This window comes from Notechis scutatus, chromosome 2 (assembly GCF_049901735.1).
Source record: "Notechis scutatus isolate UNSWTSFEM ecotype Mainland chromosome 2, rNotScu1.2, whole genome shotgun sequence".
Lineage (NCBI taxonomy): Eukaryota > Metazoa > Chordata > Lepidosauria > Squamata > Elapidae > Notechis > Notechis scutatus.
Window position 1 is genome coordinate 94,599,832 of NC_142010.1, and position 16,155 is coordinate 94,615,986.

The 16,155-nt window shown below is 37.4% G+C and overlaps 1 protein-coding gene across 4 annotated transcripts in view; it reads right to left on the reverse strand.

The window, feature by feature from the left end:
• Nucleotides 1-16,155, reverse strand: part of TENM2 (teneurin transmembrane protein 2) — a 1,019,238-nt gene that overhangs the window by 66,380 nt on the left and 936,703 nt on the right. For all 4 annotated transcript variants that reach the window (XM_087955493.1, XM_087955491.1, XM_087955490.1 and 1 more), the window contains 3 exons: nt 14,905-15,115; nt 9,488-9,607; nt 994-1,255 (listed from right to left, as the gene is read on the reverse strand). In XM_087955493.1, coding sequence (XP_087811619.1) covers nt 994-1,255; nt 9,488-9,607; nt 14,905-15,115 — 593 coding nt within the window. The remainder of the gene's footprint in view (nt 1-993; nt 1,256-9,487; nt 9,608-14,904; nt 15,116-16,155) is intronic.

Here is a 16,155-nt window from a genome sequence, read left to right on the forward strand (position 1 = left end):
CTCTCCTAGAAGTTCACTTCTAGTATTGCATCTTGGCTGAGGAGAAAGTGCCTGGGGAGGCAAAGCCATTTGGGGGAGGAGGGTTCAGCACCTTGTGTATCTGCACTTTAAATTCTAGAATCAACTCTTTTTCTATGTGATTGTGGCAAGAGGCAACTTGCCTGCTGGCCTTATGCCTATCTTGACCTGCTCAATGTGATTTTATAATCTAGAGAGAAGACTTGATAAGGTTTAAGGTTTTCAAAAAAAAATTGGTATACAGAATGAACAAGAAAAGCTTAGCACAATACATCCATCATCATTAAATAGGTTTGTTCTTTTACACAGGAACATTTCTGATGATTAATTTCTATATTTATATCTAGAAGAAGCAAGTGCTGAATTAGGAACCTGATCCTAGAGATTCAGGGTTTGTCATGAACAATACATACAAGTCAAAGATATACATATATATCTTAGTAGAATACATATATATTCTACTAAGATGTTTCAAGACTGTCTGAAATTTGTGGGTAATACTTATGTTGCCTTTATTAATGTGATCAAGGCTTGGATTTGAAAATCTTGGTTCCCAATTCAGCACATAAATGTAACATTCATGAAAAATGTCTAAGCAAGCATTTCTCCCAGAACTGTACTTTTCCAAGTTCAAAGAATGGACAAATGCAACTGAATTTGTATAGGCGTTTGTGACAAAGAATATTAATGAAAATATTAGTATTTTAGTAAATATTAATGAATATTGCCAAACACATCATAGCCATATACCAATAAATTCTGCTTTTATCTCTGAATGCATATATCTGCTTCTGTTTTATATTTATGAAGAAATATTTTATATTTATGAAGAGAGGCCAATATAAATATTCAAGATAACTGGTATTATAAAATGTGAATTAAAGCAATATAATTGTTATAGGGCTGTTATTAGAAAATAATGATTAAAAACTTATTGTGACTTTTCTTTTCTTTTTTAGTATCTATGTTTGATACCTGGGTCTCTGGAACAATTGAATTTCGACCAGGGGCATCACTGAAAAAGGTGGAAAGTGGTGATGAAATTATAACAGGATCAGGTCTGATAAAACCACTTAAGTCACAGCTGGGAATAGAGTTCTCTTCAGTTTTCATAGTGAGGGTATCCATTGCATAGAAGCTATTCCATGGTAGCCACACTGTCCTCTCTTGACTCATGAATGGGGCTCGTTCAAAATGAAGAGTTAGCGATCCTCCTCCATTTGCAATCAAATCAAACCTGGAAAAAGTTGAAGTCTACATCATGAAGAATTCTAGAACAAAGACCCAAACTAGTCAATAAAACTGGAGAGAGAACCACATCAATACAGTTTATTATACAATTTCTTACATTACATTCTACTGCATTGATTCAAAACTTTAGTAGGACAGAATTAGCTGTACACAATTCCCCAAAAATCTTAGCAACAAAACAGAAAAAAAAAATTAAAATCAGTGGACCTCAAATGTAAAGATCACTCCAGAGTCCAAGAGAACAAAAACAAAATGTGAAGACATTCTTATTTAAAAGTTTATATCAAAGATGGATCATCTATGACTCACAAAATGTTTCTGACCCAATTTCAGTATTGCTCACCAGTGTGTCTTTTGGCTAGATTTACTTGACAATGTAGTGACACAATAATGGAAAGCCCACAAATTCCCCCTCCTTAAGTATTGTATAACAGTTCTACTGAGCTCAGAAATCAGTTGGTAACCACTACAGTCTGTGTATATATCTATAGTGTGACTGTAGTATGTATTCTATAAAACAATTGTGCTAGTGCGATTTAGATTAGTTTCCAAAAGACCTTTAAAGACAGCCCTACAAATAGACTGATGAAAATAGAATAGAATAGAATAGAATAGAATAGAATAGAATAGAATAGAATAGAATAGAATAGAATTCTTTATTGGCCAAATGTGATTGGACACACAAGAATTTGTCTTGGTGCAAATGCTTTCAATGTACATAAAATAAAGGATACATTCGTCAAGAGTCAAGAATCATCAGGTACAACACTTAATAATAGTCATAGGGTACAATAAGCAATCAAATCATACTAGGAAACAGTCAATATGTACTTGGAAGCAATTAAAATATGGATTAAAGAAATCAGCTGTGCTTTTCATAGAATGGGGTACAAGAATCTTATAAGTTAAAGGTACGAAAAGGTTTTACAAGGTCCAGAACATCTACCCTTAGCTAAAAAGACAGAATAATAATTTCTAGAATAGGTGATGACCCCAGTAATTTTGTTACTGATGTCTAAATCTCAGAGTCTAAATCTATAAATCTACATCCAGTTCATCATCGCATTCAGAAAACAATTCAACAATTTTTCAACATTATTGGCATGAGATACCAAAGAATGGGGACGAGAGCAAACAGAAGATATAGGACAATACCAAAAGGTTAGCTAACAAGATAAAAACCATTGCATCACAGCATGCTATCTATCAGAAAGTGAAAGCGAACAACATCTAAATATATCCCGCTCATGCATTCAGGGGTTTTTGGGAAAAATGAAAGGCAACAGATCCTAATCATTATATAGATAGAGGTATGACAGATCGTTGTGATCCTGTTTACTCATCTAATCAACTGTGTCTGCTGCCGTACTCAAAAAACAGATGAGCATCATTAAATCAGCTTATCCCATTGCATATTTATAGTGTATACAAATTATGAAGAAAGCCAATTTGGTTTAGTTCTTAAGACACTGGGCAAGACAAACATATAAACCAGGAAATCATGGCTTCTAATTCAATCTTGGACATGAAGCCTCGGTGTAGTCTTGTGTCAACCACTCTATCTCAGTCTTATCAAAGAGGCAATGGCAAATTCTATGTTGGACATGAAGCATTGGTGTAGTCTTGCACCAATCACTCTATCTCAGTCTTATCAAGGAGGCAATGGCAAACTACTCTTGAAATCTTGTAAAAAATTCTATAGAGTCCAGGCAGTTGCCAGGAATCAATATTGAGTCAAAGGGACATATAACTAAGTAACTAACTAACTAACCAACCAACTACTAACTAATTAAAGTATGTAGCCTCATATGTAGCAGGATAGATTAGTATCCTAAAAAATGAATTCCCACATTCTGTTCATAATTATGAAAAGTAGCTGATTTTATAATGGTTCAAATTATTAGTGCAAACATAGATTTCAAATGCTACAAAGCACAGGACTAACAAACCAATATCAGATCCAAAATTAGCTAAAACTATTGCGTTTGAAACCCAGCAGAGATAGAACTATCCTTACATGCAAAGTTTATGGCAATGAGAAGAAAAATCTTAAATTTTCAAAATGGACACAATGTTGAATTAGTTCCAGAACTGGAAAAATGTTTCTGTCTAAAAATTGAAAATACTAGGTATTTAGTTCTAACAAAGCCATCAATATTGTGGTTTTATGTATCATGGGAGTGAAGATGTGTGAGAAAACTGGGCCCTTGTAGCAATGGCTGGCCAAAATGACTACAGTGCTGCCACAATGCAAGCCTTGTCCCTTTTGAATATGCCTCTCATCTGACATTTTTGACCTCAACCCTTCTTATCTTCATCTAAACTTAAAAGGTGAACATATTATGCTCAGCTATGATTTGCTTAATCACTGTTTAATGAATAAAACACCACCAACTGACTTTGCACCACATTATAATATAAACAAGTGCTTCAAAACTACAAACATACTAAAAGACTTCACAGGCAGGAAAAGCCAAATTGAAAGAAACCACATTATGTCTTATTCTTGACATTATATTTGACATTATACACTGCTCAAAAAAATAAAGGGAACACTTAAACAACACAATGTAACTCCAAGTCAATCACATTTCTGTGAAATCAAACTGTCCACTTAGGTAGCAACACTGATTGACAATCAATTTCACATGCTGTCGTGCAAATGGAATAGACAACAGGTGGAAAGCATAGGCAGTTAAGAAGACATCCCCAATAAAGGAGTGGTTCTGCAGGTGGTGACCACAGACCACTTCTCAGTTCCTATGCTTTCTGGTGGTTTGGTCACTTTTGAATGCTGGTGGTGCTTTCACTCTAGTGGTAGAATGAGACGGAGTCTACAACCTGCACAAGTGGTTCAGGTAGTGCAGCTCATCCAGAATGGCACATCAATGCGAGCTTTGGCAAGAAGGTTTGCTGTGTCTGTCAGCGTAGTGTCCACAGCATGGAGCAACTACCAGGGGACAGGCCAGTACATCAGGGGATGTGGAGGAGGCCATAGGAGGGCAACAACCCAGCATCAGGACCGCTACGTCCACCTTTGTGCAAAGAGGGACAGCAGGAACACTGCCATAGCCCTGCAAAATGACCTCCAGCGGGCCACAAATGTGCATGTGGCTGCTCAAATGGTCAGAAACAGAGGGTGGTATGAGGGCCCGACGTCCACAGGTGGGGGTTGTGCTTACAGCCCAACACCGTGCAGGATGCTTGGCATTTGCCAGAGAACACCAAGATTGGCAAATTCGCCACTGGCACCCTGTGCTATTCACAGATGAAAGCAGGTTCACACTGAGCACATGTGACAGACATGACAGGGTTTGGAGATGCCGTGGAAAACGTTCTGCTGCCTGCAGCATCCTCCAGCATGACCGGTTTGGCAGTGGGTCAGTAATGGTGTGGGGTGGCATTTCTTTAGGGGGCCGCACAGCCCTCCATGTGCTCGCCAGAGGTAGCCTGACTGCCACTAGGTACCGAGATGAGATCCTCAGACCCCTTGTGAGACCATATGCTGGTGCGGTTGGCCCTGGGTTGCTCCTAATGCAAGACAATGCTAGACCTCATGTGGCTGGAGTGTGTCAGCAGTTCCTGCAAGACGAAAGCATTGATGCTATGGACTGGCCCGTCCATTCCCCAGACCTGAATCCAATTGAGTACATCTGGAACATCATGTCTCACTCCATCCATCAATGCCACGTTGCACCACAGACTGTCCAAGAGTTGGGGGATGCTTTAGTCCAGGTGTGGGAGGAGATCCCTCAGGAGACCATCCACCACCTCATCAGGAGCATGCCCAGGCATTGTAGGGAGGTCATACAGGCACGTGGAGGCCACACACACTACTGAGCCTCATTTGGACTTGTTTTAAAGACATTACAGCAAAGTTGGATCAGCCTGTAGTGTTTTTTTCCACTTTAATTTTGAGTGTAACTCCAAATGCAGACCTCCATGGGTTACTAAATTTGATTTCCATTGATAATTTTTGTGTGATTTTGTTGTCAGCACATTCAACTATGTAATAAACAAAGTATTTAATAAGAATATTTCATTCATTCAGATCTAGGATGTCTTATTTTTGTGTTCCCTTTATTTTTTTGAGCAGTGTATTTGTGAGACATGATTAAATGCATCTTTCCCAGACTCCATTACCTCTACACAAGAATATCAAGTTTTTCAGTCAGATCGCGAAATCCGTAGAGGTGGTGGAGTTGCTATATTCTATAAAAAGTATCTAAATCTAAAAAAGATCCAAATTATACAAGATCTTGCTCTTCCTGAGACCATCATTTGTGAACTGTCCTTAAACATCTCAATCCGCTTCTTACTTTGCTATCATGCCCCTGACTATGATATAATCATGCAAACAAGCTAACTTCACTACTGACATGGGCTGCCTCCTGCCCACACCCTCTCATTTTTCTTGGTGACCTCAACTTACCTCTTATAAATTGGACACTAAATGAATGTACATCTGAATCCATTCATACAACCTTGTACAATGCCGTTACCACACTAGGACTGGAACAACTAACCAACAATACTAGACTAACAACTGCCTCGATCTCATCTTCTGCAACAGTTTGGATTCAATTTATGGAATACAAATTAATGAACCCTTTTCCAACAGTGACCACAGCATGATTGACTTTTGTCTCAACATATGTCCTCACAAAAATCACCATAATGACAGGATCCCCAATTATAACTTCAAAAAAGGCAACTATGATCTTATAGACAATGATCTCTCATCTCTTGATTGGCAAATTCTATTCACTGGATGCAATACTGTTGAAGACCATTACAACATATTTTTACTTGAAGTCAAAAGAGTCATCAAACTATATGTACCAAAAACAATTCCCAAAACCAGAAAAAACAAATTACCCATAACAATAAGGAAGCTCCAATCCAAAAAGAAATCCCTTTGGCAGAAAAACAAATCTGGTCACGTTGCCAACTTTAAAAGCCGATACAAAAATTTATGCCACCAGATAAAGACTGAATGTACCAATTATCACACTAAACAAGAGGAAAACCTTCTACACACCAATTCCACCCGCGCTTTCTACAATTTTGTAAACAACAAACTAAAAGACTCAAGGTTCATCCCACCCCTAGAAGAACCAAATGGTAAAGACTGCAACGATGACACTATTAAAGCCAACCTCTTTAACACATTCTTTGGCTCAGTATTTGTAAACAGCAATGGATCATGCCCAATATTTCCTAGTCGAACCACAGACAACTACAATGATCTAATACATATTGATTTTACAGAAGACAATGTTGAAAAAGCACTACACAATCTAAAACCATCTCTATCTATTGGACTGGACGGAGTTTGTGCCTACTTCTTAAAAAAGCTATCCACTGCCATAGCTGAACCTCTAAGCATAATCTTTGAAAAATCTTTCAGGACCAGTTCCTTGCCAAATCTATGGTCACTAGCCACAGTCATTCCCATCTTCAAAAAGGGAGACCCCAGCCTAGTTGAAAATTACAGACCAATCTCTTTATGCTGCGTCACCTGTAAAGTCATGGAATCAATTATTAACCAATCCATTATCCTCCACTTAGAGACAAACAACCTACTCTCTAACAAACAGTTTGGTTTCAGAAGGAAACTGTCCTGTAAACTGCAACTCTTGCACTGTAAAAACATATGGACTACACAACTCGATCAGGGCAAAGTAATTGATGCAATTTACATAGACTTCTGTAAAGCCTTTGATTCAGTGGTACACGACAAACTACTCCTAAAACTAAGGTCTTATAGTATCTCTGGATACTTGCATAACTGGATAGAAGCATTCCTGTCAAACAAGCAACAAATGGTCAAAATTGGGAGCGTCCTATCAAATCCTGTACCTGTCAACAGTGGTGTCCCCCAAGGCAGTGTTCTAGGACCAACTCTTTTCATACTCTATATTAGTGACCTCTGTGATCATATCAAGAGCAACTGCATTCTTTTCGCTGATGATGTAAAGCTATTCAACACCACTGACAATGCTGCTACCCTTCAAAAAGGCCTTGACTATGTGTCAGAATGGTCAAACAAATGGCAACTTCAAATCTCAACAAATAAATGCTCTATCTTACTTATTGGCAAAAAAAATTCAAAAAATAAAATACAAGCGGAATAGTCAAGATCTTGTTGATGACAAAAACTTTGTCAAGGACCTTGGAGTACTCATCTCAAATGATCTAAGTGCTAGAGCCCACTGTAACTACATAGCCAAAAAGTCATTAAGAGTTGTTAACCTAATCCTGCGTAGCTTTTTCTCCGGTAATATCACTCTACTAACTAGAGTATATAAAACATTTGCTAGACCAGTACTTGAATACAGCTCATCAGTCTGGAACTCGCATTACATATCTGATATTAATACAATTGAGAAAGTCCAGAAATATTTTACGAGAAGAATCCTCCACTCCTCTACTCGTAGCAGAATACCTTATGCCACCAGACTTGAAATTTTAGACCTAGACAATCTAGATCTATGCTACCTTCGGTTCGATCTAAGTATAGTATATAAAATTATATATTGCAATGTCCTACCTATCAATGAATACTTCAGCTTCAGCCAAAACAATACAAGAGCACAAAATAGATACAAGCTAAAGATAAACTGCACCAAACTTGATTGCAGGAACTACGACTTCAGCAACAGAGTAGCCAATGTCTGGAATACTCTACCTGACTCTGTGGTTTCTTCCCCAAACCCCCAAATCTCCAACATTAGATTGTCTACTATTGACCTCACCCCTTTCCTAAGAGGTCTGTAGGGGGCATGCATAAGCGCACCAAATCGTGCCTACCGTCCCTGTCCTATTGTTTCTTTTTTTCTTATTCGTATCAATTTCATGTATTTATAACCATGTTTATACTTATACCTGTTATCTAATAATTGTTTGACAAAATAAATAAATAAATAAATTCTTTCCTGTTCCTAAAACAAACAAGCAAGCAAACAAACAAACAGCAGTACCACAAGTCATTTCTTGCTCTATAGGTAGAAGTAGGAAAAAATGAATACAGCTCATTAGTTTCCAAAAGTGCAACAAGGTTTTTGTTTCTCTTGGGTACTTTCTTGAACTATATTAAATTAATTTGTTAAATGATGTGGCTAAGGGCCTTCTCTTTAATTCTAGTCTTTGTGATCGCAGGAGATTTAGAGCTGGTATCATCTGTAATACAATATTTTTTTCCTCCAAGCATACATAAAAAAGGTTAACACACTCATTTTCTTGATTCAGGGAAGTTTGCGATTAAGGCCTCTGCTGTGAACCAATATTTGTTGTTAATGCAAATGTGGCCATGATATATCATAAAGCACTGGATGATGTGTGGTTTCCAACATAGAACTGCTATAAGCAGCCATTAAAGCCATCACAAATGCCTTCATGCCATGTGGCAAAACTGAATGACAGCTTTGAGCAAACAATGTTAGTAAATTTATAATGAATCACATAAAAGCCCTTAATCCCCATTATTATTAAGATGTTTGAAATCTCAGCAATAAAACAGTGACCCCAGCATCCAACAAAAACCCTGTTACGGATCAGTACTCCAATGACTTTTATAGATTACAGTTCACATGTACTGCAGCAAATAGATGCAATGCATTATTTCATGTAGATATATCATTTTATTGCTACATCCAATAAATTAGATAAAGTATGACACATCCTATTTTTATTAGAGCTAAGTCTATGTGCCTTTCAAATCAAATGATGAACAGAGGAGCAAGACACAGCAGGGAATTATCTAAGTTTATTCAATTATACCCTTTTAATATGTTTTGCCTCAAGAAACTCTGATTTTAGAAAGGAACGGGACAATTGGGAAACTAAGAAAAAGCACTGTTTTATGAATCTCCTCCCCCCCATGAGTGTTAGCCTGCCTTGGATCTCAAAATTAAATGTTTCTGGGTCTCAGCTGGATACTACTATAGCCCACAAATGTTTTTATAGATATAATACAGCTTCTGTGTGAAGAAGTCCAACTGCTATCACATTATTTTCAGAAGTCAATCTTTTCAAATTTACTTTCAGCTAGTCTTCAAAACACCGTGTGAAAATTACTTTCTGCTTTCTTGATAACCCTTTACCCTAGTAGGAATTCTATGCATGATACCACATGGTTTCACTAGATAGCACCATCTGTCAATCTGCATGGTTATTACTATACAAAGTAATTCGTGAATGAAGTGAGTCAACTTACGTGCCATCTTGGCGAGTGATGGTGTAGCCATATTTTGGATACTTGACAAATGACACATTGACTCCAACAAGTGGAGTTCCATCTGTAGTCACCACTTGGCCCCTTATCAGAGATACCAGGCTGGAAAAGAAATATAATTCAATACCAGTGCTCAAGTAATACTTTGGGGAAGAAAATTATCATGGCTAGGTGAGTTTTTTCCGGCATGAAGAAATATTCCTTCTTGACTGAAATTTTTTTTGCTTGTTAAAAGCTATAGATGCTAAATGAAACAGGAATTGATTGTTTCTCAAATATAGATGGGCTTTAGAGCTATATATACGTTTATCTGACCATCAATCCCTCCATTTCTCAGATATAAATACCGTATATACTGGCGTATAAGGCGACCCGGCGTATAAGACGACCCCCAACATTTCCACTCAAAATATAGTTTGTTATATACTCTCCCCCTCTTCCTTACGCCTTCCACTTTTGCACTTTTTTTTTTTTTTGAGGCACTTTTGTCTACCATGGAAACGAATCCCGTGAAGCTGAAAGGAGCAGCCAGCCTTCTCCCAGCTCCCAAGGAAGCGAGGCTCGCACCGCCCGGGCTCCGCTGAGGTATCCGGCTGGGGCTGTCAGGAGTTGTTCCCGCGTTGCCTCGGGAAGGAAAGGCAAAAGGAAGAGCCGCGGCAGCGCTTTACAATGGCAGCAGCGGCTCCTGGTTTTGCCTTTCCTTCCCGAGGCAACGCGGACTGGAACCGCGGAGCCGCGCCAGCGGTAACAACTCCTGACAGCCCCGGATACCTCAGCGGAGCTCGGCGGTGCGAGCCTCGTTCCTTGGGAGCTGGGAGAAAGGCTGGCTGCTCCTTTCGGCTTCACGCGGATCTTTCCATGGTGCGAAAGTGCCTCAGCTGCGAGGCAGCCGCGGTGCTTCCCAATTACTATTTGCCGGCGTATAAGGCGACCCGGCATATAGACAACCCCCAATTGGAGGCATCTTTTTCAGGGCAAAACGTCGTCTTATACGCCGGCAAATACAGTACCGACTGTAAAGAGGATTGCCTCTTTTTTTCAAACACTAAACATGAAAGGGTCTTTATAGACTAACATTTAGAATGTAGAAGGTGAATTATAGAATTGGAAAGGCCCTTGGAAGTCTTTAGTCTAAGCAGGAAACCCCGTACCATTTCAGACAAATGGTTGTCAAGTCTTGTTTTGAAAGCCTCCAGTGATAGGCCACTTCTTCTGAAGAGAAGCTGTTTTACTGTTAGTAAATTTCTCTTTAGTTCTAGGTTGTTTCTCTCCTTGTTTCCATCCACTGTTTCTTATCTTGCCTTTTGGTGCTTTAAAAAACAGTCTGATCCTCTCTTGTCTTTGTAGGAGACCCTCAAATATTGGAACACTGCTATCATATCTCCCCTAGTTTATTTATTAATGCTACATTCAGATCCCCATGGAGAATAACTCAGAAGGATTCAATTATTTCTAATCAGTGGCTACATTTTTGACTGATATGAAGATGGATGCTCTCTGAAATCCAGCTGTGGATTTCTCTTTCCTTTACTCATCCTCCTTCATTTCATGAAGCTAGGTTAAAAGCTAAAAGCTTTCTCTTCCAAAGTTATCCTAACTGTACAAAGTGACATGTATTGTTCAGGTTCCTGTGTAGAAAATAAAATAAATCTAAAGAAATTTAGTTTAGAGCACACTGAATTAATGATTTGGTTATCTGGATTAATGTCTTTGCTAATATTATCTACATATTCTTCCAGGAACATTCACTCCATAAACATCAATTACCTTTCAGAGAATAAGGCAGTTCACAGTCCATAAAATTTTGTCATATTTAATTAGTGGTTCTTTTTTTAAACTGTTTGCCTTTAGGTTTTCAACTCTTTCCATAGGGCTATAAAAACTGTCTATTATTGGATCAGACCCTTCTGGTAGATCAGATACTTCTGATCATTCAAAAAACAAAACAAAACAAAACCTTCTGGAATCTGTGCAAAGAAATGCAAGAGGAAGTAAGTAACCCCCAAAACAACAACAACCCATCCCTTACTCAAAGGGAGATTTGTGTGTGGAACTCCTGAACTATATAAATTTTTCTGGACAGATTATTTAAGTCTTTAAATTTAATTTTCTTAGGGTAGATGGATGGTCAAAATATCGCCCTATTCAGAGTTTCTGGTGAAGAAAATTATTCCATCAAAAGTGAACTTTTAGAAATACTGGCTCTATATTATTTTATATTAGAATAATATAGTAGTTACTAATGAAGATATACTTGATGTTGAACAAAATGAAAGAATACAATTTATTCAGTTGGTAAATAATCTAAAATCATCTATTGAAATATCATATAATCAGTTTTTACTGGGGGCAACAACATGGTTCAAAATAATAGGCATTTAAAAGAGTATGAACAATATAATATACCATATGTTAGCAAATATATTAAAACTGGAGATTATTATCCTCTTATTACCTTCTAATGCAGGCAATATTGCTCTTATACAATTCAAATTTGAAAAATAAATATTTTCATATATAGTTAACATAATGTGCGTGTGCGCACATACACACACACACACGCACACGGCATTCTAGAGCATGTTTATATTAGGAACCAAGCTCCTTTGGACACAGCAGTGCTTATGTTTAATATTCATTCAAAAGATTGCACGAATAGGCTGCAACTCTGAATCTGATGGAACTTGTGTTAACAAATATGGGATAGTTTGCATTTTCATTTTTGATAAATCAAATATTGTTTCATCATAATCTGATAGCTATTATTGTATGTCAACAAAAGAGAATATACGTAGCTCAGTATTCTCTCTGAACTGAGGAGTCCTTCATGCTCTGGTCGTACCTGGATGGCAAAAGCCACTCTTTGTATCAAATCTATAATAGATAATCACTGTAATCGTAGTAATAATATAATCATAATTTTCAAATAGGAAATTATGTTCTCCATATCTTGCTAAATTGTATTATGGGAACTCTTTTGTCTTTGGTAGAGTACTGTGATGTCCCCTAAGGCATCTTGGGTAGATAAGTTGACCTCAAGCTGAATAGTTACAATAAAATGGAATTTACTTTTTGTTTTCCCTTATGTTCCCTCTCATAAAATGGTACAGCTGGTGAAACAAGTTTGCACACTTATCATTCCAATAAATCTCATTAGAAACATAGGGTAGCTCCTGAATGATTTCTGGTTTCCTTGTTAGACCTAAAAATACCTGAGTTTGGCAAATAACAGCCTTCTGAACTGGTTGCTCCAGAAAAGAAAAGAAAAAAAAGGTGGGGGGATACAAAATAGGAGCAAAGAGAACTAGAATGAGAACATAACTATGACTGAAAAAAATGCTGAACCATTTCTTCTCACTTCCATTCCCCTGAAATATTAAGGTTTATGTTAATTTCTATCCAAAAGAAAAGAGAACAATTTTATGTCAAAAAAGAAATGTAGTTTCTTTAAAATATGGAGCTTGTTAACTTGAAGAGTGAGGATGGATTTCAAAATGTCAGAAAACGAAAGAAGGAAAATTAAAGAAATAACATAAAAGAAGTGAAAAAGTTGGAAACTTGGAAATTTGGAGAAGGAAGGATGGAAGGAGGAAAGAAGGAAGTAAAGAAGGAAATAAAGAAGGAAGGAAGATCAGTCTAGAGTTGTTGTGGGAGACCTAAACTTGCTACTGGCAGCATGTAAATTTGTGTTTGTAAGTATATGCTGAGCAGGATTACTGAATAAGTCCTCTGTAGCAGTGAAGGGGTTTTTGGCAGCTATTAGGAAGATCCAAAGGGATATCAAGCCAAAAGAAAAAGGAAGGAAGAGGAAAATGGCTAGTCTCCTTACATGTGAAGTGCCAAGTAGCCAGGGTAAGAAAAATCAATGAGGCTTAGCAGAAGAGTCTAGAGAGAGGGATCTGAAAGGTTGGGGTGATGGTAGCTGCAACTGCAGTTTGCCAAAGCCTATAGACAGTCATAAAACCAACAGCTAGTTTTACATCCAGAATCCTAGTTGAAGAAAAAGAGCTCAGCAGTGGGTGAAACTGTGAGAGAAAGACAAGTGAGGGAAAGAGAAGCATCAGGGCCAAGAAGACATGTACCTTATAAGACCTGAAGAAGTTGGGTACCAGCAGTATGAGGCAATTTAAGGAAAGTGGGATTGGTTATTATATATTATAGTATACTATAATATACTAAATTATCAGTCAATACAGTCTGTGCAAAGAAAGGATCAAAGCAGAGTAAATCAGTTGCATCAAGTGGCTCAAAGTGACAACAGCAGAACAATCCAAAAGCCAATCCAAAAATGTCAGCATAGATCCAGGTGAAGCAAGAATCAGCACTACAGAATGTGACACCTGTGGTGATGCAATATCAGAGAGATTTCAGGACCACGATGGTCAAGTCTAGCTGGCAACAGAGACCATTCCAGCAATAACGACGGCAAAGGAGTAGATGATGTGTGTAGGACTAAGAATAGAGTAGATAGAGTTATGCTAAACCTGAAGGTAGAATAGATAGAACACATAGGAGTTAGGGCTTAGGAAGAATAGTAAGGCAGACCTTTGGGGTAAATAAAATAGAATAAATCTTAGAAGACTGAAATATAGACACTCACTGTAAATTAGAAAGTGACGAGATGTCTTTCTTTTGCAATGAAAACAAAATATTTTTTTAAAAAAATTATTTTCCATGTAGAATTGATATATATATGCATCTGGCTTGAAACCTATACCATCCTAAGTCCCAAAGGTGCTTTTCCAAGAGGCGATCTGGATTTTCTGGTTTTTCTTTGAAGATGTTATACTTTCAGGATATTTTGACTGATTAAATGCAGGAAATGTTAATTATTTAAAAATGCAGGTAGTATTTATAGCTTATAAAACAGTTTTAATGTAACTAAAGGATGAACAGGGTAAAATCTGAAAATACCAAAAAATAATAATAATAATCCTCCGAAACACTATGTTTTCATATTTAGAATAATCATGAGACATGAAACAAAGGCTTATTCTTTCTGAAAGTCAGAGCATATCGAGCTCTCATTTATGTCATCATATTTTTCTCATGATAAAGCTGGGATTCCTTTTCTTTTTTTTTTTTCCTTGATCCAACGTCTACTTTATCTACGGCAAAAAAAAAAATAAAATATGATAAAGGGGGCCTTTTCTCCAAGCTCCTTGCATGCAGTAAATCCAATGCTAGTCCTTACCCATTTGGAGTCAGTATGCAAAGCCAGCATCCTGACATAAAGGCAGCATTAAAAAAAATCATGACAAAAAGTCCAGAATGAGATTTTAGCATGAGATGGAAAAAAAAATCTCGCTAGTGAAAGCTGCATTCCATGTTAAACCACTATTAAAACCTCTGCCAAAAGAATTCCCATGCCTTTACAAACTTGTATATTTGGTTATTACCTGCTATTGAAGGGGTTTTCTCCTGGGATTATATGAGTGCTGTCTTTTCCCACTAAGAGCTTAATTCGATCATAGAATGACTTTATAGCCTCTGAACCAGAGTGACTTTGCTGTATAATGTCTAGGGGATCACGTGAGCCACGACAGAGAAGGCTATTCTGACAAGTCGACTGGAGGCAGCAATCTGGATCCAGACAATCAATGAGGCCATCTGCAAAGAAGAACACATAAGCTATTTTCCCCAGTCATTTGATTGTATCACAGCTTATATCACCATTGCTTTCTTACAAGATGAACAATAGCATTGCTAATCTCAGCACATTTAACTTTAGATATTCCCAAGCATTTTCATCAACGTGGTAACTTTAGTGTACAAAATTGCCTCTGTTACTGCTTTTAGGATCAGTACATCAAATGCCAAAATAAGTAATAAAGGTATATGCAGAATGGTTCTCAATTTTGGAATGGACTTTTTTCAGCTTTGCTAAAGCCCCAAATTAGCTTTTTTTGAGTCTCAAGATTTGGGATGTGCAGATGAAACTAAAATCCTGCCCATTTCACTACCCATATTAGTAGAGCAGTAGAATATAATATTATAATAGCAATAGAATAAACTTACTGTTTATACTGCTTCATAGTATTTTACAGCCCACTCTTTACAGAATCAGCATATTTCCCCCAACAATCTGGTTCCACTTTTTACCGACCTCGGAAGGATGGAAGGCTGAGTCCACCTTGAGCCAGTCAGGATCAAACTGCTGGCAGTCGACAGAATTAGCCTGCAATACTGTATTCTAACCACTGTACCACCACATCATAATGAACATAATGTGTGTGTATGCGTGCGTGCGTGCGTGTGTGTGTGTGTGAAAGTGTCCTACAAGGTGCAGCTTTTTCATATAAATTCCTCTAAAATAAATATGTTTATACAGATTGCCCATTAACCATTTTTTAAAATAAAAACGATCCTATTTTGATTCTTTAATAACGTATTTTTTCAATGCAAATTACTTCAGTGCAAGTTTGCCTCATATAAAATCTGGTTTTAAATATCATCTCTCTGTTTATATATAACTTTTAATAATCTTTTTTTTTTCAGATTTGTTATCTGTGGCAGCCAGGGAAAGATTAGCTGGCTTTTCCTGATAGATCTCTGTGACTAAAAACTCCAATGAGAACAAGGTGGTTCAAACCTGTTTCTCCTGGAGCATATCTGAAAGATTTTAATATACTTAATCCAGAAAATTTAAT